This window comes from Notechis scutatus, chromosome 1 (assembly GCF_049901735.1).
Source record: "Notechis scutatus isolate UNSWTSFEM ecotype Mainland chromosome 1, rNotScu1.2, whole genome shotgun sequence".
Lineage (NCBI taxonomy): Eukaryota > Metazoa > Chordata > Lepidosauria > Squamata > Elapidae > Notechis > Notechis scutatus.
The window spans coordinates 219,115,569-219,137,820 of record NC_142009.1 but is presented as its reverse complement, the minus strand read 5'-3'; the positions used below and the strand labels follow the sequence as shown (position 1 = coordinate 219,137,820).

At 40.3% G+C, this 22,252-nt stretch overlaps 1 protein-coding gene across 3 annotated transcripts in view; it reads right to left on the bottom strand.

The window, feature by feature from the left end:
- LOC113410770 (leucine-zipper-like transcriptional regulator 1) overlaps window positions 1-22,252 on the bottom strand; it is a 51,501-nt gene that overhangs the window by 12,231 nt on the left and 17,018 nt on the right. The window contains exon 1 of one of the 3 annotated variants that reach the window (XM_026665475.2): window positions 4,093-4,435. The exons of 1 other annotated variant lie outside the window; for it this stretch is intronic. Coding sequence is in view for 1 of the 2 variants with exons in the window: in XM_087950276.1 (XP_087806402.1) it covers window positions 3,684-4,050 (367 nt within the window). In the remaining variant the exon portion in view is untranslated. Of the gene's footprint in view, window positions 1-3,683; window positions 4,436-22,252 lie in introns of those variants that run through there. One more of the 3 variants, XM_087950276.1, reaches the window with a different exon arrangement.

Below are 22,252 nucleotides of genomic sequence, written 5' to 3'. Positions count from 1 at the left end.
TATAGGCTGCCCATCCCTGCCAAAAAGCAATGAGCAATAATTTGTTGTCTCCAAACGTAATTTTCAAGGGTAGGAGACCCATTTATGGGATTTATAATCTAATGGATGACGCTTGCCCCTCCCCCACCTCCACTGCCTGCCTGATGTCATGTCTCTGCCCTTCAACTTGCCTGACATCATTTTCTGCTTAGTTTCGGGTAGCAAAAGACCTTGAGCGAATCCTGGATGCCAAAAGTAGGATAAAATGGAGAAAGGTAAGTAAAACAAGGTTGTGTGGAGGTTAAAGATTCACTGGAAAAATCAAAAGAGGAAGTAACAATTTTTAATTCTACTCCTATGATGATCAATCAATATACAAAGTGGCAATAATGAGCAGAATGAAATTATATCTGTGTCATATATGTGGGTATATGCTAATTTTGTATTTATTTTGTCATGTTTATGTAATGTATATTAGAGGTGGTGGCCCTTTGAGAGCTGTATGCAATGAAATTTCATTTTAATGTATGCCGATTAGTGTACATTCAAAGTGGCAATAAAGTTATTCTAAGTCTTAGGTCTTCCAGTTTGGGCATCTTCAGCAATGGACCGAAATCTGTGATCGTGCGCGATTTCGATCCGTGCTCACCACTGGAGCGCCCCAATCCTTTGGATTCGGGGCTGAAGCCACCCCATAGAGGTGGCGAAGAGGGGCGAGACCACCAGCTGAGTCGAAGGGAGCCACATCTCATCTCTCATGTTTGAATACAAACATGAATATGCAACTGAGATTATGTCTGTATTGAGATGTGATAACCTGGAATCATGCTGCTCTCAAAAAAAGATGTTTTATTTCTATTGTGTTTTGTGAAAACCCAATAAAACTTTTACTAAAAAAAATATTCTAAGTCTTCTAAAGCTAAAAGAAAGCATGAAGTATGAGAGCAGGGATGAAAAAAATAAAACAAATTTATTCAGCATACAGGAGGACATAAAGTCACACAAGAAATACTCCCAGCTGTTAAACTGTAGTATAATTTTTCTCATGAAAGAAAAAAATCGCATTCTATTGGTGCCAACAATAACACAATGTACTGTCACTCCGTAAAACCAGTTCTTGGCCTCTATAAATACATTGGCAAAGCAACAATGGACAAAAATGCTCTAAACACACAAACGTTAGTGGAGGTTTTTTGCTATTATAATTACACATGATCCTCCACTCTCTTTTGGGCACTGCTGATGGTTGTGTGTTTTAGCATATGGTTAAACTGACCATCATTTTTAATGTATTGAGGTCATTAACGATAAAAGCTTTATAGACAAGCTCCAGGCAGTAAAGATTATGATAGCTCATGCAAGCCATTTAATCCGTCAACCACTTTTAGAGCTGCAATATGTGATATGGTAAGGGATCCAATGACAAGTAAAACTGACCAGAAAAAAAAGACAGTGCTATTCCCCAGACAAGCTTCAAAACTATTTTTCAGGAACTCTATTATTTGTTGCTTCTAAGGCAAAAAGATGCAATGGTGTAAAAAACCACTAAGCATGATTCATTCCTTTCTGTTCCTCTTTCTCTCCAGGTTTTTTTCTTTTTAAGTTTAAAAAAATATTATCAATTACTCTACATGCTTAATATAAAGTTAACTGGAACCACCAAAACGTTTGCAAATTAGCTCTTCTTATTTTGTATCCGCAATACACAAGGGGATAACAATAAATTCATTCAAAAGATAGGAGGCGTTTGAACCCAAAATACAGATGACACTGTCTTGGTTGCAAAAAAAAAAAAAAAAAGGAAAATATCTAACACGAACAATTCTAAAATAGAGTGAAAAGGTTGGGCTTTCTTTGAACATCAAGGAAACAAAGGTCACGTCTACTGGAAAACTAGAGGAATGTAAGACAATGGGATAGTTGGTAAGTTTGATTTTCTAGGCTGCAGTATTGGTAAAGACAATTGTACAAAAGAGAAAGAATGGCGAGCAAAAAGGAATGCATATAAACTCATCAACAACTGTGACATTTCAGACAAAATTTAGAATGGTCAACATATACTGGGGCTTATATTAACGGAGGAACAGATTTAGGAAAAAGATTTACTCCTAGAGTGCTGGAAGAAACTGCTTCACACTTATTGGACAACCCAAAGGATCAACCATTGAGTATTAGAGGAAATCGAGCTCAGATATTCATTAGAAGGATCTCAGTACAAAAGTCATGTTAGACACAGCATGAGGACTGATAGAAAAGATAATGATGGACAAGAATGGATCAAAGGAGAAGCCAACAACACATGAGGGGGCTAGGCAGAGCATAGGAAGCTATATGAATGCACCTTTAAGAGCTCTATAATGCTGTAAGAGGTAGGACAACTTGGAGAGCTTTTATCCAGTCACCAGGAATCAAGTACAACTCTAAAGAACGTAATACATGTTTAGCCACACTGATGAATGGATTTATTTATGAAATGTATTGGTCACCCCATCTTACCAAAGGTTAACTCCATGGTATCATGGGCAAACATTATTTTTCAAGCTAAGTCCCCCCCCCACACACACACACAAATTAGATAACTCAGAAGTAAATTATATGATAGGAAAGTTCTACCTAAAGAAAAGTTCTACATAATGTTAATAATCCTCAAACCCAAAAGACTGAGGCGGTGGTCCAGCATGAATTGAAACCAGTTTGCAAGTCTCTTATTACTTCACTTTCGTCTGTACTTCTGACTGACATGGTCTCAGATTTCTTCTTCAGTAAGATAACAATACATATTTCCCAACAGAGAGTAAATTCAAAACAGCATTTTGTCCTTTGACCTTTCCTGAACAGCAAGACATTCTCAGAAGATGCTTCTGGGCTCCCTCAGAATATTCCAAAATACTATACCTTATACTTTGAACCCAATAAAAAAAAATGTGGTGGCTTCAAAGGCCTCTGAGGATTTCAGCTCTGGAGCTTGTTTTTCACACCAGAGCTCAGCTGTTGAACATGAGAAGCAACAGGGGAAGGAAAGGTCATCTATTCACTAATAAATGTCTGTAAGCAGCTGCCACACACATCTAGATCTTGGGTAGAGGGGTAGAAATTTCCAATAGGAAGTTGAAACTTAAGAGACGCCCCAGTGCAATTTGGTATTTATTTAACAGAGCACTGCTTGAATACTTTGCAGTGCTAGAAAACTACAAAGGCATGCTGCAGAGTGCAAGTAAAAGGACAGATATTGGAAGTAATCAGCGGTTTTCTCCCCCATCATCCTTTAAACTCAGCAAGATGAGAGCAAGCAGGAAATGGAGGTGATCTTTCACACTCAACCAACATAGTGGAAGGGGTGGAACAGTCAGTTATGAAAGAAAAAAAATGATATTTCCTTTTTGAAAATTCCTCTGAAGTTGAAGAAAATGAAGCCTTAAACATAAATGCAGTAGCTTTCAACGGGTGCTCTGGAGACCCTTGGAGGTCTCAGGGATCTTTTCAGGGGATCTGCAAAGTCAAATAACTATTTTAAAACGTTTCCATTTTTAATTTCTAATGCACCAACATCACTAAATGTACCAGAGTCCTCAATCTCTTTCGAGAAAGTAAAGGGATCTTTGGATCGAAACGTTTTGACAGCCGCTGGACTAAAACCAAACTTTCTCTCTACCCCGAACCCCCACCCCAACAAATAATTATGCAACATCACAACGTCCCATCACCTTCCTGGTTGAGAATGATGGGAGATTCGCTGTAGGTTGGAGAAGAAGCTACCAGGTCGATGGGATGGAGTACGCTCCATCCCACACCGCCAACCCACCCCGCCAAGAAGATCTGACGGCTTCGCAGAGGTTTCTTTACTTCTCCTTGAAAATTCAGAGAGGGGAAGCAAGTCAAGAAAGGCAGTAAAGCCGAGAGGCACAAGCGCTCCGGGAAAGAGAACGTGTGAATAAGCTCCCCCATCAACCACGTTAAAAAAAATAAAATGAAATAGAGAGGGAAGAAACCCGAGGCGAACAATTTAGTCATCGACGCACAGAAAGAATCCAGTTTTAAAATCAGAGGAGGGGAACCCTGATATTTCGCCATTACACAACCCCAACCGCCACCACTCCCCGCCACAACACATACCGTTGCAATCGGTGGCCGCCCCGCATGCCCTCGGCAACCCGCTCGCCTCTCAGGCCAACCCTTCCCCCCCTCCTTTGCCGTTTCCTTGCGGGTTTCTGTCCCACCTTCCCCTCCACCCCCGCCTTCTTCTCGCGAAAGACAGCCGGGCTGCTCCGCTTTTTCCTCCCCCGCTATATCGCCGCCTCCTTCAGCCTCCGCCGCTGAGGCGGCGCTCGGATCGCATCGCTCGCCCCCGACTCCAAGGCCCCGCGCGGGCCAGACACGCCGCCCACGTAGGCAGCGACTGGCTGAGGGCGCGTGGAAGGTGCGAGTTCGCCTTTTATTTTTTATTTTTTCTTTCTTTTACACGCTTCGGGTGGAGGGCGCCGTTCCACGCACGCCCCCAAAGGGAAAGGATGTGGCGCGTTTGAAAAGAGGGGGGTGTATCGCACGGTTAAGGGCGTTGGCACGTCAGGATGCTCCCCAAGCGGGCCAACCCGCGTTTTTTTGTTTTTTTGTTCTATTGCGTCTGGGGAACGCATCTTCTGTGATTTGGATTCTGTAGGTCGCAAGAACCTTAGAAACGCGGGTCCAAGAAATAAGGGATTCCTTTGCCCGACCGTGGGCAAGCACACCCTACAAAATACGTTCCCTAGCCGGAGTTCACGCGTCACTGAGAACTCCCAACGTGCTTTGGTTTTGGCGGCGCCTCTTTGTGGGAACGTAGCTGTTGTGGTTTCTGCCTTCAATCACTCATCGTTAAGCAACCATCTTTTTGCTTGTCATTGGGGATTTCATTCGAGGAAAGCTTTCAGCCACTCCGATCCTTAGTCATTGTTGATCTTTGCCTCTTAAAATAATCTGAGGAGTTAAGGCGCCCTCGGGATTCGAGGAAGTCTTCCTTTTCCAAGTGAAAACACTCGCGCATTCCTGACAGGCATAACTTGGAAGAAAGCCTCCACGGAGCTCGGGGCCAATAGCGGAGCCATTCCCAGTTGCCTTAGCTGAAATGCTCCTCGCTCACAGCCTCCAGCTGGCATAAAACCCAAAGAACTGGGAGGTTGTGATGGGTGTTTCTCTGATTAAACTTGCTTTTTTTTGGGGGGGGGGGCACGGACACCCGCTTCCATCGATACGTAGCAGTGCATTTTACAGTTAAGTTATCCTTTAAAAGATGAAGCCAAATAGGAGCAGTGACAAAACCTCACCCCTAGGAGAACTGCCAAGAAAAACAATTGAGAACTCTTGCACTTCTCATGATATACGCCTTGTATATGAATAGGTTTGGTCTTTTTTTGTTTAAAGCAGTCTTTTGCAGCCCACATTTTATTTTAAAAAACTACCGAAAGTGCAACTACAAAATAGCTTCTCTGAAGCTGTGATTAATCCCAATTGATTTTGGAAGTCTGCTTATTTGCTCAATCCACTGTTGGAAGAAATATCCTTCTGGGTTCAGTTCCGAGTGGGGAAAAAGACACTGGAAACATGGAAGCTGTTTGGAAAGATGGTTTAATGGTGGACAGGACCAGAAGTGGTATTCAGCAGGTTCTGACCAGTTCTAGAGAACCGGTAGCGGAAATTTTGAGTAGTCCGGAGAACCAGCAAATACCACCTCTGACTGGAGATTTTACAGTATCCTTCCCCTGCAACGTCCACCAAGCCATGGCCACAGAACTGGTAGTAAAAAAAATTGAATCCCACCACTGGACAGGACCACATGGCTTGGAGCTCCAAAGTGAAAAGAATGACCACGTGCTTCAAGATGCTGGGTGAAGGAAAAGAAGGACCAAGACCCTGAGAGACCCTTAGTTTTATACCCTCTGTTGGGCCCTACCTTAGCTTTTCCTGTTCCTGTGTAAGAAATATATCCCATTGACTGTCAGACTCCCAGGGGCAGGGCTCTTAGCTAACTTTGTAGGCTTTGTCTGGACCACATGGCTTCCCCTGAGTGTTGGCTGATGTAATCTTCCCAGGCCAGGTGGTGAGATGGGTAGAGGGCTTTGTTATGTAGAATAACAAAGCCCGCCCATTAACAAAGGTGGGGGTGAGCTTCTTCTGCTTCTGAGTTTCTACTTCTCTTTTTAGGGGAAATATTCTGCCTTTTTAGTATATAGCAATAGCACTTAGACTTATATACTGCTTTATAGTGCTTTACAGCCCTCTCAAAGCAGTTTACAGAGTCAGCATATTGCCTCCAACATTTTGGTTCCTCATTTTACCCACCTTGGAAGGATGGAAGGCTGAGTCAACCTTGAGCCTGGTGGGATTCGATCTGCCAAATTGCAGTAGGAATAGCTTGCAGTACTGCACTCTAACTACTGCGCCACCAAGGCTCATATAATTATAAATTATAAATATACATTACTCATACATCCTAAAATATTTCATTTTCCTAGGGGAGGGGTGGGTTTTAACTTATATAGTATTAAGTTGTTACAATATAGTATTAAGCTATGAAAAGGCTTGTTTGGTTTCAGCTTAATGTGTCATGGTTTGTAAACTCTAATTTATGGTATTACTGAAAGCACCGTGGCTTATTCAACAAACCATGGTTTGGTATCATGCTGATGATATCTGGCTTTGTATGTCCACCTTTGGCAAATTAAGCAGTGCTACGTATTGGAGTCCTGTCCTGGGGCTGGAGGATATGAGGGTCTGTATAGAGAACAACAAGTTTCATCTCAACCCTAGCAAGACTAAGTGGGTTTGGGTTTGGGAGCTGTTGGTCCTGGGGATTTACCATATTTGGTTCTGGATATGGTGGCACTGCCCCAGACAGACCAAGTGTGCAACCTGAGGCTTCTTCTGGATTCATGGCCAGGAGGTCATTTGTGCAAATCCATGTTGTGCACAGGTTGTACCTGTACTTGACCCAGGAGGCTCTGCCCACAGTCACTCATGCCCTGGTCATCTCTCAAACAAATTACTGTAATGCTATATGAGTTGCCCTTGAGGAGCGTCCAGATACTGCAACTGGTACAAAATATAACCATGCAGATGGTTATGTGTGCTTCCTGATCAGCGCACATTAAACCTCTGTTTCCATAAGCTGCATTAGTTGCCCATATGCTTGTGGGTTCAATTCAAGGGGCTGGTTACGACCTATGAAGACTCATATGGCATGAGATGGATTAGTTGATGAACCACTTTTTTCTGGTTACATCTACCCATCCCATCACAACCAGCAGGAGAGGCAAGATGTAGATATTTTCTAAAGAACAGTGTCATCTGGCTGTACCAAGAACAGAGATTTTTCCACCATACACCTGCCTGGGCTCATCACCCCAGATCTTAGATTGGCCTTGATATTCCCAGCCTTTAGGAACACATTAAAGACATGATTCTACCACCACAGTCCTGCAATATTAGAAAGCTCTTAGAATTACTATTATCATTGTGATTGATATTGTTTTAGTTAAAGTTATTAGCTGCCCAACTCTGATAGCTGTGTTGAGTTGATGCAAGATGAATTCTACCACTGATGATTTTCCCGTTAATAATTGATTATGAATAACTTTTATATCTAGTCTTAAGTCATACTAAGGTTGGGGGGGGGGATTTTCTAGTCTAGTTTACTTCAGAGGGATAGCATTGTGCAAATCAGATTTTGTGGTTTGTAAGCCATGAATAATAGTTTGGCAAACCCAGCCAATGATAATATATTAAATAATACTGGTTGGGTAAATCAGGATTTGCTATGATAGGTAAACTGGTTTAATTTTAACTGATTCTTATACTAACCAGCAATAATATTCTAACCTGTTTATCTTTTTAACTTGTTTACAACAGATTTGTTTAAAAGAGCAAAAATTGCTGTCTGGTGAGCCCTGCACCTCTCAACAAAATCTGTTTCCTATAGGCAAGAATCAGGTGGGGCATAATCAGCAATTATTCAGTAATCTCTTTAGAAACTTCCTTCAGTTGCTGTTGAGCAATTATTTTCTTCTTCCTGCAAGATGCATCAAAAATAAAAGCGCACAATCTCTTTAAAAAAATGAGAGACTGAATGAAAACCTGAAGCGCTGGGACAAAAAAAAAATAAAAAAGGAAAGAACAACTGAAAGCATGCGATGACAACACTGATGGCTGAATAGCTTTAAAGGGAACTTTCCCCTTGTAAGGCTTCCATTACTTTTTCCAGTAATCAGCCAATGTTGCAGGCCTGGTGAGAATTCTCAGCTGGGCAAAAATGTTTGCTCCCTTGATACGCTGGCAGGGATCTCATCTGGACACCAGTCCTGCGGGGCCCAAAGTGACATTACCCCATTGTAAGTAGGAGACATGGGGAGATCAAACTCATTCAAAGCAGAAGAAAACCTAGCATTTTATTTAGGTAGTGCAATTATTACCAATTACCAAGCATTTATCTAACTAATTCTATTTGTGCAACATGTTTGCCTTGAGCTGCAAGAGGCAGTTGATAATGTCCTATGAAGATCACAAACCAGTCTGCACTGGGGTTAGCTAACCCTTCTAAACAGCAAGCCGGTCCTAGAAAGTCTGCCTCTCATTTGACCTTTTATTCATCTTCTCAATGGCACAGCTGAGTGAAATGGGCAGAAAAAGACTGAGTATGGCACCGACTCCAATCACAATCTGTCTGGCCAGATCATCCACAGTTGTGTGCTTTGATGCACAGAGTTAAGTTGTTATTCAAGAGGGTGATTGACAGAGTCAATCAGGTTGTGCAAACAGAGCCAAGGACTGTTGGGGGAAAAGGATTGGGGGGGAAAAGGGTTTGAGTTTATTTTATTGATCAGCCCAGAGGCCATATCAAAGTGCAGGGTTCCAAACACAAATTACTAAATTATAATAAAAACAATTTAAAATGGAATTGGAATAAAATACAATTTAAAATGAAATTGAAATAAAATACAATAATTTAATATAGAGATAAATAAAACAAAATATTTCAGCATCACCCCTACAATCTACCCCAATCAGTCCCACATATGCTGATCTCAACCGAATTATTTTGCTCAAGTACTGTGCCGTATTGTTTTCAAATTCTGGCAGCACGTAAGGTAAGCGTTCTGACCCAGCCTTAGCAGAAACAAGAAACAGACTCCTTGTCCCCCCCCCCCAAAAAAAAACTATTTATCTCCTGTGAATTAATGGCATTCACACACCAAAAAGTCCAGGCAATAGTCCTTCAAAGAGTTAAATGCAGTAACAAACCTTCCCAGTTCCTTGAGATAATTGCCAGGCTGTGAAGCTGCAGATTAAGTTCTGGCAAGCAGTCTCGGAGACAGGAAACACAATAAGCCAAATCTTTAGAAATCTGAACTGTTGTCTTCTACAACCACCACTCCCCTTCAGTGAAGGATAAAGGCTCACTGGTGCCCTAAGCACTGATAAATCTTGGTGCCTCCCTCCTTTGTACATACTTACAAATGAAGCCATATCCTCATCTTTGTGGTGCCCCTTTCGGGCCTGGTGCCCTAAGCATGTGCTTAGTCTGCTTAATAGTTAATGCACCACTGCATTCTATACACTATAATGGATGTCTCTGCATTTGTGGAGTGGCAGAGATAGAAGACTTGGCTCATATCTTATTTGACTGACCTGCGTAAGAGGGTGAGAGACAGGTACCTTGGCTCATATACTAAACAAATGACCCATTGGGAACCCCATATTAAAACAACTTACTATTGTGGCCCATCGAGTGCCAGTGGAGCTCCCCTTTCCTTCTATTTATTCCCCAGCCAGGGAGGGGCCATTCAGTGTCCACGTGTGCCTTGCTTCCTGAGTCTACTCTTTGTCCGCAGTTGTCCGCAGTTGTTCTCCCCTCCTAACAGCTCTGCATATACGCGCATCTGGAATAGGCACCAGCTGTTCTTCCTCCCCACTTATCTCAGCCTGCAAAAGCAGCTGCCTCTCCGGTGGTTGGGAAATTCTTGCAGAATTTCCATCAAAGCCTTCCCCAGACTCCAGAACTGTCCCAAGTTCCTCCCCAACTTCCTGATCATCCAAATCTGCCGCCAGCTCCACTGGCACTCGATGGGCCACAATAGTAAGTTGTTTTAATATGGGGTTCCCAATGGGTCATTTGTTTAGTATATGAGCCAAGGTACCTGTCTCTCACCCTCTTACGCAGGTCAGTCAAATAAGATATGAGCCAAGTCTTCTATCTGCCACTCCACAAATGCAGAGACATCCATTATAGTGTATAGAATGGAATCTCCCATATCTGACCATTGTGTCAAGCTGTTTGAATCTCGCTCACATAAATATCTCCATAAGATGTTTTGACAATTGTAACTTTAAATAGCTGTCTATTTGAAAAGAACATTTATATTTGCTCAGCTATTTCAAGTTACCAGCCTTACTAAGGATAGCTATATCATTTTGTGCTTCTACATCCTTGATTCTTTGAGCAGCTCTTTTTTTAATTTCTTCTCCTGTTACACAAGAAACAGGAAGGCCACAATATCTTATGAAATTTGTCAGTTTCCTGACACCAAGAGGTTTGTAGTTGTGATTTTATCTGCTCTAATAAATATGACTTGGGGAGTCTATCAGTCTCCATTTTGTTGATTTTGTGCCAGTAGTTTTTGCTTTGGGCTGACACACCTTCTCTTTTTATTTGTTGGAGATTTGGTGCTTCCAGAAACTGAGCTTGGTAACAATTCCCCAGAGGAGCAGCGAGAGGGAAGCAGAATGTTCAAATTTTCTGTTGCATTAGTTACCGATTTCAATAGTGAACTAATCATTCCAATTTTCTTTAGAATCAGCTGTTGGTCTCCTGAGCAAACTGCATTAATTTTTCCTCAGCATCCATAAACTGTAACTGTCCATTAAGTAGATATGAGTTTTCTTTTCTTTTCTTATCCTTATCTTGTTCTATCCTTGTTAATAGAGGGTTTCTTTGCTTAGCCGTTAATATTTTAGAATTTTCAGGGTTGAAGTCAGCCTCCCTCACCGTCTTGGCTCTCTGCCCAGACTTTGGCAGAGGATGGATTCCTATATCTCCGTGTCTTCTCCATCTTGAAGCCCCCAATCCACGTGAGCTATTCGTGAAAAGAGTACGTCTTGGAGCACGGGCTTTGGTATTTACTTCCTTAACTAATTTAGAGATGTAGTTTCCCATTAGAGACTTTAATTATTCAATCTTTTTGTTTGCTTTCAAGAGCAGGTTAAATATCACAATAACTGTTTGTGCTGTCAGGAGGCAATTCTTGGCACAACCAAATCCAAGTTTCCTTAAAATTGCTCTTGGTGTTATCCTTGTTCTCTCCTCTGTCTCCTAACGGAGCTTCATTTTCCAGAGAAAGGCAGTCATCCTCCTCCCACTCCAGTAAGGAGCAGGGCTTACTTACTGAGGTTATGAGGAGGGGAAGAGCAAAAAAAGATTTACTGAGAGTGCCCATTATCTGAAATAAGTTCTTTATCTTTGGTTGTCTGGATGTTGTTGCTGCCATGTTGTGTTTCCTCCCAATTATATTTCCAATTTATGCCTTCTTTTAAATTTTCTTTTCAAGACACTTTTTGCTTTTACTGTTACCTTTTGTTTCTGCATCCTTGGGTGGTTTAAAAGATTTTAGAACATACTCTCACTTCATCTGCGAATGCTTGAAGTTGATAAATTCCAGAATTCGGAGTCTAAACCCTAATCTTATCCAATCCTAAATTTTAAAAAACCTGAAACTACTACTCATAGTAAAAGAAAACTAACTTTTAGTTTACAGATAATATTAGATAAAAATGAACTATTTTACATAAAAAGTAGCTATAATAGGAAGATAAGGAGCTCACTAAAAGGGCTGTCACACGGCAGCCATCTTGCCCTCAACCTCCATTCCCCTCCCCCCCCAAAAAAAAGGCAGGGGAGAAAGAGTGGAATGGAGCATCTGAATTTTATGCTAGAGTATTTCCCAGAGCAGCATTATCTTGTCCTTTCCTCCACCCCCCGCCCCTCTGATATTCACACTGTTATTCCTTGTATGAAAATTAATAATATTCAGGCTGGATTCATGTGTATCCAGAATGGCACAATTCACCAGAGAGAGAGAGAGAGAGAGATGGAGGGAGGGAGGGAGGGAGGGAGGAAAGGAGAGAGGGAGAGAGAAGCATAGAAAATTATTTAAGAAAAAAGTTTAATTCAGGAGGCGGTAAAGATTGAGATGATATTAGTAGTTATGGAGTGCTAATTTAAAAACAAGGAGAATATCTCAGCTGCAGCTTTGAGCAGCAGCACCAATACTGCAATGTTTCCCGTGAGCCCTGCTTGTTTCATGACACTTCCGTATTCTACCTTATAATATTTATCCAAGAAGAGAAAAAGGAAATGAAAAAAGGAAAGGAGCCTTTTAGGATACAAAAACTCCCCTTTTTCTTTTAAAATATATTTCTATTAGAATAGTATTGTACAATAAAAGTATAAAAAGTGGCAAGAAAACAAGAGACAAATAAGAAAAAAGTGAAAGAAAACAGGATTTTGACTTCTGTACTTCTATCAATTGCCTCCTGCTTTAATCCTTGTTGACCCCCAAATCCAGTTCAGCCTTTTCTTCTTTTAGCAAAAAGTTCCAGTCTTTGAAAAAGTCTCTGTCTTTTTTTGTGACTCATGAGGTCTTGTGAAATCATGTGAGTAGAACATAGATCCACCCCCCCGCTGTATCAGATTCCTTATCATGCTCCAACTAGATATTAGAGACAAAGTTTTAACCCTTAATGGTTACAAATAGGCTTCCTTGTTATAGGGAATAGAAGTCCTCTTTAAAAGTAAAGGACGATTTTGCCCCTCATGATTCTTTCAGACTTGGTTTTTGCTGCGCTGATTTCCTTTATCATCTTCAGCAAAAATGCTTCCTGAAAAATGTTACATTATTTTCACTAGGAATTCTTAGTTTTCCAAAAAGAAATGGTGGGGAATGTAAGTCTATGTGTTCATTACACACACACACACACACACACACATAATGTATATATACATATACATATTATACACACATATCGTTGTGGTTCGCCGGCAGCAGGTGCGGACCTTGAGGTCTCTGAGAGAGAGGACTTGGATGAGGGGCCTGCATGTGATGAGGCCAGGACTATCGGAGAGTGGGGTGCTGCCTTCGGAGCCTGGCAGCAGTGATGCAGAGGACCCCTGAGGAGCCTGTGCCCAGTGCACGTGCACGCAGGGCTGCTCAAAGGAAAGAGCAGCTGCAGCAGCACAGGCGACTCAGGAGTAAGGCTGCAAGGTGATGGCCCCTCCCATAAGGGATAAAAGCCAGCCCTCGGGGGGGGGTTGGGTTCTTTGCAGGAAGCAAAGAAGTTCTTTCAACTCCAAGTTCTTGTGGAAGTCCAGTCTATTCTGGTTTGTTTCTGAGACTTTTGGTTTTGAATTTTCCCTGCAATTAATCTTGTGTTCTTGGCAGCCTTGCACAACCTTTCACAACAACCAAGGGCATGCTCTTATCTGGGACAATCAGTTTTAATGACTCTTTGCTGTGAATCAACAGAATTCAGAGAGACACATTAAAAAGGTTTGCTTTTATATATACTTTGTGTTTATTTGATTTGAACGAGGCTTGGGTCAGAACACATATACACATAAACACATTCACATACATACATGCAGTATAAGTAGACAGGTATAGTTAAAAACTAGATAAGCTTTGGTACAAATCAGTTTTGTATCTGATAATCATTATGAATGCCCACCTATTGTGAAATTTCTGAATCCTATTTACACAACCTTGGCGATGCTGCAACAATTATTAAGTATGAGAGCCAGTCAAGCAAGGGCAACTTGCATTCATTTCCACTGTAATGATGCATGCATTTGATATATTTTGTTTATTATTTTGTTCTCTGCCAAAAAAAAGGGAATGCTTTTTCTCAGGGTGGATTATAAGTATAAACTTGCACGGAGTCTGTACCCAAATTACTTCTTACAAGAAGTTGATAACATCTTTTCCTCCTTTTTTTTCCTTCGTTTTTTTCCTTCCTTTTAGAACTTACATTATATTTATTTCCTTCCATATTTAATCCTCAATTTATGTACAATTGGCATAGAATTTCCATCATAAGTCATTGCAGTTGGAAGTTGAGTCAGATCTGATTTTTTGATAACTGTTACAGCAGTCAATAAGAGAATCAGGCAGACGTAAAGCAAATCCAGCTTCCCTAATGGGCATTTTTTTTTTCCTGGAAAGGTTGCAAATTGTGGTCAGATAATCTCAGGATGCTGCAGGATGCAGCTTTACAGGATGATGGCCAGAGGTGTGATTGGTCCCAAAGACAAAGTTATGCAAAGACCCTCCTTTTCAAGCTGCAGCCATGAGTCTAGGAAAATCTCCAAATTGGCTACCAGTTCTGAGTAGGGAGGTGCAAACTCACATATAGGTAAAAAAATCTCAAGGATTGGTTTTCAGAGGTCCCAAAACTCAGACTTGGTCTTCTCATGGATGAGTTGGTGCCTATTTTTCCCTATTCTCTCATGGCCTCCAGGCCCAGAACGGCATTAATTGGTGGGCAGAGGACAAAGATGTATCTTACTGATGATATATAACTCAATGCTGACAGGTGACCTCTCCCAAAAGTTTCATGTAGATGTTAAGGAACTTCAGGATGAATCTTTTGACCCCCACCAACACTGACAAGAAATGAACTAGATAATATGTATCCTCCCTGGTCCAACTCAAGCTGAACTATCTTTTTTGAGAAGAGAAGGTTGGAGACCGAACAAAATTCTGCTACTGTAACAGAATGTGTGCCTTTGACTTTGTAGTCTAGTCCAGTGGTCCCCAACCTTTTTTGTACCAGGGACCAGTTTCACGCAGAAACACTTTTTCAAGGACTGGGTAGGGGTGTGAAGGTTCCAATAACAGTAAATAAATAAGCGATGAACCCGCAACTTATCCTTTCCAAAAAAACTCTCCAGTGAACACTGTTTCTGGCTCATTTTGCGAGGACTAGTTTGCATTGCTGATGCAGGATAAATACGTGCCAAAGAGTCAAGCGCGGAAGTTAGGCGAGGGCGGAAGTGATTGTCTTTCAAAATAAGACACCCGGAAACAAAAACATATTTTTATATATATTTTAATCACGATTATTCATTCTTTGCAACCCGGTACAAAATGATCCATGGACCGGTACCGGTCCAGGGCCCGGTGGTTGGGGACCCCTGGTCTAGTCCATCTCAAAGGATAGCAACTTGTTGCCACTTTCCAAAAGGCTCCTGCAGTGGTAATTACCTGACGTCTAAGGGGCAACTAAAAACAGAGCCATGACAGAAGCACACTGCTTTCTGGGTTCTCTTCCCTTCACAGAAATTCAAAGACTAGGAAAACATTTCTAACCAATTAGCATTTCTATTGCTGAAGGGAGAAGATATCCTAATCCTGTCAAACTGCTTTAATTTGCTTCAGAAAATGTAACCATTGCTCACTTCTTTTGTGATTGTAATTCAGTGACATCCACTCTTTTCAAGAACTGTATCTAACTCAGTGATCCCCAACCTTTTTTATGCCGCGGCCCGGTACCGGCATCAGCTGGGCGCCGCGGCCCGGTACCGGCATCAGCTGGGCGCCGCGGCCCGGTACCAGCATCAACTGGGCGCCGCCATCTTTTTTTGACAAAAAAGTGCTTCCGGTGAGCTTTCTACCTGGAAAAGCTCACCGGAAGCACTTTTTATCAAAGATGGCGGTGCCAGCAACCAGCGGCCCGGTAAGACTTGTTCCGCGGACGGTACCGGTCCGCGGACCGGCGGTTGGGGACCCCTGATCTAACTGATCTATGAATTCAGTGCTTTTCTGAACAAGGAGGAGTAGGGACTGACTTTTTGCCTTCTTGAATTGTTCCACGGTTGCAGTTTGCTTTCTTGCATTCTTCTACTGTTGCATGCCAAAGCTTTAGATTTGTTTCCCCCCCTCCCCTTCAATAAGCAGGAAGTAGAATGTTTAGCCTGCAGAAAAGATGACTGAGAACGTAAGAATAAAAGCTGTGCCTTCCTAGATCAGATCTCTGGTCCATCTAGTTCAGCAATCTGTTTTTACAATGGCCAACAAACTGTACAAGGAAACCCATTAGGTTCCCAGCAGGTAGCATTCAGAGCAATCTCACTGCTATCAAGACTAGTAGTCATTAATCCCCATGATGTCCAATTTCACTGGGTGATAGCTGGTTTTAGTATTTTGGGAAGGAGAAAACAGCTTCTTCTTGCCCATTTTATCCACATTATGAATACTTTTGTATATCTTAGTCATCTTCCCTCTCATTCTCTCTTTTCTTTCAGATATCATAAGAGTCTTCAAATATTTGAAGGGTTGTCACACAGCAGACAATTCTTTATTATCCTAGACAACAGGACCAAAAGCAATGGATTAAACTACAAGAAAGAAGGTTTAGGGTAGAAGATAGTCAACAGATCAGTATGTATGAACATTGACAATAATGCACTGATTATAAAGAAGTCAGCTAACTTTGTGAAGAACAAGATTTGCCTGGCTAACATTTGTCACTTATTTATTGGAAAACATAGACTGTGGGAATGCTGTAGGCATAATATATCTTGATTTCAGCAAAACAATTGATAATGTAGTCCCTGACATTTTGATTAGTGAGCAATTTAAATATGGGCTGGGCTACATGACAAATAAATGTATAGTTGGCTTGAAAATCATATTCAATAGTTTCATCAATAGTTCTCAATAGACTTAAGGGGGCACAGTGGTATAAGGGTCATTCCTTATATTTTTTTGGATGAAAAGGTGCAAGGAACGTTTATCCAATTTGCAAATGACACAAAATTGGATAAGATACTTAATATCCTTGAAGACAAAATATAAAATTCAAAGTGATCTTAGAAAGTAAAAAAAAAGGGCTGCAAATAATGGAATGAAACTTAATAGAACTAGATGGGAGTCCATTCCCTAGAATCATAAAGTTGCAAGAAGCTTTTTTGACCTGAGGCCAGCCTCTGAAATTTTACAGAGGAAAATGCAGAAGTTTTCTCTTAGGGAACAGAAATCAAAAGCAAATAGATAGGATGGGGACTTGGTGAGGCTGCTTTGGAATAGTAGTTCATTCCAAATGGAAAGTAAATCAGCACTGTGATGTGGTCTTTAAAAAAAAGATAAAAGCAATTTTAGATAGTGTTAATATAGTATACTTTCCAATTTCTGGAAATAATTCTTTTATTTTTGTTCTGTTTTGTTCAGAGCCCACTTTGAGTACTATGTCCAGTTCTGAGCACCATGCTTTTTAAGAATAATTCAAAAGAATTGGAAAGTTCAGAAAAACAGCAACAAGGAGGACTGGAGGACTAGAAACAAAATCCTTTGCACAGTAGGGAATTTTACTCTTGAGAAGACTGAATGGCTTTTCAAATTCCACCAAAGAAAGGCACATAGAAAAAAAAAAGGCTTACCTTTCTCATTCCAAGGTACAAGTCACAGAACTTGGGTTTAACTTATGGCAGATTCTAATTGAATGTTAGAAAAAACATTTCTTAATAGTGAGAGCAGCCTAACAGTTGAACCATTATACCAAAAGTTGGCATGTGCTCCTTTGACTTGATGTATTCAGTTTGTCAGACAACCATGTCTTTGGGATGCTTTAACTTGAAGTCCTGCTCTGAGTAAAGGTTGGACTCAGGCCTAAACTGACTTTTCAGTACTGTATTTCCACCTAGTATTAAAGTTGTTCTTGATATATTTCTGTATAGCGTTATTTGGCATGGGGTATAACACAGTCACCTCCTTGCTTTTTGAATACAATGTGCAGTCATGCAGATAGTAAAGGAGACATTTGTGAGATCCAAGCCTTTGCATGTATATAGGTGGTCCTCAACATACAACCTGTTGTGTAGACCTGTGTCAGACATCCCAGTCTCCCCACCTTCTTGAAGCAACCCTACCATGCTGCCTCTCTGCTTGGATTTCAGCACTCTCTTGTCTCTTGGAGCTGGCTGAAAGACCTCCCTGCCAGGGGTGGGATACGACAGGATTTACTACCAGTTCGGGATTTACGAGCTTCCCTGCACACTGTGAGCCGCGTGCCTGTAAATCGTCATCAGCATGCTATGTGCAGAGATGCAGCCTTTGAAACAGCCCTCTTTTCCTGCTTTTTTAACTGCAGCTGTGCCTCATTTGGCAGATGAAGTTGAAAAATCAGGAAATAAAGATCAAGTAAGAGCCCAGGTGGGTGGGTGGGCAAAAACATCAGCACAGAACCGGTTCTATGTCTGCTGCTCTTCAGAGCTACCGGTTCTACAGCGGTGGACAGAACCAGTAGAAACCCACCCCTGCTCCCTGCTAAAGGGTCTCAGCTTTGTGCCTACTCACATGGAGCTGAAATCCTTTGTGCCTGCTTGTATGAAGTTGAAATCCCTTCAGCAGGAAACTCTGTGCCAACAGATTTTAGCTCTGTGCCTGCTCTCTGCTGATTTCAGCTCCTCTTTATCTCACTCTTTCAGTGTCCAGATTACACAGCAGTACAGTACTACTGGAAACGGCGTTTCTGAATCTTTGCGACCGAAATGTCAAGCAACAGAACAAAGATAATATGAGCTTATGGCTGAACCAAGATAAAAAGCTCAGGCTTTTCTGAGTGTGTACAGAAAGGGAGAATTCTTCATTTTATATAGATTGCCAAATATTAAATAATAATTTGAAAATGAACTCAGGACAATATCAAGGGAAATTGCTAAGTCACCAATATATGGCTTTTAATGGTTTAATTTTTAATGAAAACAAATGTCCTTTTTTCAGTCTGGTTCTCTTCAAAAAATAAGCAAGATGGAATAGGTTGACTGAATTCTCTCTCAGAATGGTTTGGACTTGTTTCAATTGCACTCTTTTCCTAAGGAAGTGATAATGTTGTTGCAGGTGTTGTTGGTGCTGCTGGAATCCTCTGAGAGGCATATTTTTGACCTTTCAGTTCCAGTTCGTCCTGGAATGCCAGCCTTACAACTATGAGTAATAGAATTTTGGCTGTGAACCAAAATGGAAGTGGAAGGTAAAAAAATAAGGATGCCGCACGAAATTGAGCCAAGCCAATTGGTGCGAATCATCCTGGTGCTGACATGCAACTAGAAATGCAATAAACCACAAAGAGAAGCATCAAAGAAATCAGGTGTTAAGGAATTAAAACAGATTACTGTCATCCAAAAACAGGAACACTAACGAAGGATATTGATGTAATGCTGGAAAAACTGCAGACATTTTAATTTGTAAAAATACATTTTAGAACTGTACAAATGTGTCTCACAGATATCAGCTTATTGATCATTGCTTCTATTATGTTCTATCAAAGTTCAGTATATTCTACAACTTTAAGTATGCACCTAGCTATTTTAATTGCTGACCAAGGTTTGTTCTTCCCCATTTTGGACTTTGCTCTTAATAACGATTCCTGGCATAGCTCCTAGTCATATGAGATAAATATAGATGAGTAACTTCCTCATAGTCAGAATGTTTTTACAGTAGCATCATCATTTACCAATTATGTAAATAGGTCTTTTCTTGGGAGTATAATGTGTAAGGCAGAAGGTCTGAGGATTAGTAGGTAGAACATAGGTTTGAATCTTTCTGTTCTATTCCACCAACAGATTTCAGAAAAAAGTTAATCAAAATATGCTGTTCATTGAAATGTCCTATGCTATAAAGAATGACAGGGTTATTTAATTATTTGATATAATGCCAGTGCCTAAAAACCATAAAATCTTGTTTGCAATAGGTCACCTGATGTTATCAAGGGCAACATTAAATGTTTCTGCTGTACCTTTGCTTATTCCAAAAGCTCCATTTTTTTATTTAGAGTCAAGGGCCAGTAAAACCAGACCACATTATATAATAGTATATATGTAATCATACTCCTTAGAGGGAAAATATCTTTATGATACTAAACTGGAAGGCTTGATGGCATTTGGCATTTACAGCCAAAGTGTGCTGTAAATGAACAACTCATTTCCAGAAAAGGGTATAAAAAGAAGAAAATTTTCCATTCTGGTTTTTGAAATGTTGACTATTTCAACATTCATATTGAATCTCCAGATGTTTGGATTAAAACTCCCACATTTAGCATTTATGGCAACATATGGTGGAAACTGAGGTGAAAACAACTGCCTATCTTGACATAAAAATGATCACAGATATGTTTTGTATCAAAAATGTTATAGAATATGGAACTTTCTGAGTCAGAAATAGCACACTTCAAGAATTAGCAAATAGTGCCAGTGCATGCACTAAATCAATCAATCAATCAATCATCTATCTTCTATGTATTCATCTACCATCATTAAAATTAAAAATGCTTCATAAATTGCTCTCTAGGAATGCATTGAATAATGGTTTATTTCTGTTACATTAAAAATTATAACCTGCTAACTTCTGGAAGCCATACTCTTTGGGATCATGTGAAGATTTGTAACCACAGTGCAGTACAATTACAGAACCTTTATTTACTCGTTGTTTTATTACTTTAATTTTATTATAATTTCATCTTTACCAAATTCTTATACAGTTGCATGCAGAACATGATAAGATGTGCTGGAATGCATTACAGATTCCCAGGAGGGACGAAGTGCATTCCAGAGAAGGAAGAGACACCTCAGTTCAGCTAGTATGGGTGAGAGTGAGAGGACATGGGGGAAGTTGGCTCCTCCCTATTAGTTCCCTGAGTTTATTCTTTATGGGGTGGTAGCATGCTTTAGTTTGGCAAGATTTTGCCTTTAGGTGTGGAATAACAAAGAAATCTGCTTGGAAGATTTACAACATGTCTGTCTTGGCTTTTGGAGTGTGAAATAAAGCTAGCAAACAGTAAGACATTTTCAATAACATTTTAATAGACTGAAAGGCCTACTCTGAAAAAGGATGTTTATCATTAATTTGTTTATATGTATTAATTTGTTTATTCTACGTGCACAGTATATGGTCAATTCAGAGCAGACTCCCAACAGTTGAAATGAAAGCATCCATAATAGTAAATATGTACATAATATATACATAATACAAATATATACATAATATATACAAATATATACATAAAACTAATTAAAATCATATCATAAGAATAAATTATATTAGTGACAATGAAGAAATAAAAGTTGAGCTCAAAGCAAAATACAATAACTATAAATTATTATAAATATTAAAGAAGCAATTCAAAGTAAAAGAAATTAAACATAATAATTGATTCAATCAAACACTCTTTACAAAGTTTTATTTTCAGTAGCTTCCAGAACATCAGAAGAAATGGACTAATTCTTTTTCATTCTTAGGGAGGGTCACAGCAACAACTAAGAAACAGTGGCTCTTGGTCTCCTTTCATTTTACATCAAGAACATATTGAATAGGGTGATTCATATATGACAAAGCAATCTAGTAGGTATTTAGGTGCCAAGCCAAAAGGAATCCTAGATGAGATGGCAAGATATCCAAAGACCATTACATGGAAACCAAATAAGTTTTTCTGAGAATGGTGTCTATAATCAATGAACAATAAGACTTACTTTCTGGCAATTTGGCAGCTATAACCACAGACGCCTCCAAAAAAAAAGTTCTCCGTGCCAGAGTAGATTTATATAGCAGGAAATAATTCTTGGTCCCACAACAGTCAGTCTTTTAAAGTATGGGCTTGGACTTCAAATCAGACCTAGATGTGTCCACTACATTATGTTAGCATTATATTATTCAATATTGAGCCCTGGTGGTTATACTGCAGTGTTGCAGGCAAACTCTGCCCACAGGTTGGAGTTCAATCCTAGCAGGGCTCAAGGTTGACTTAGCCTTCCATCCTTCCAAGGTTGGTAAAATGAGGACCCAGATTGTTAGAGGCAATATGCAAATAATGCTTACATTGTAAACTTCCAGGACAGTGCAGTAAAGTGCTATGGAGCAATATATAAGCCTAAATGCCATTGCTATGACTCTGGTAACAATCCTATTCCAGTTTGAGAATCTGAATCCATTAATCTTCCAGAATTATCCTGATCCCCACATACATTATATAATCCATTATACAATCCAAGGAAGATATGCCCAGCACATAGCTAGGCAGGCTCTGTTCAGCTAGCAATGTGTAATAACGAAGCAACTTTTTACCACTTTCCTTCCTTCCTCAAACACTTGTATGTCAATGTGTCATAAGGGAAAAGAACTCCATCCTGGGAAATCCTTTTGAAAAGGAAGCACAGATGCAGCGTTTTGTTCTGCTGAGTTGTATAAAATATAGCTTGTAAATA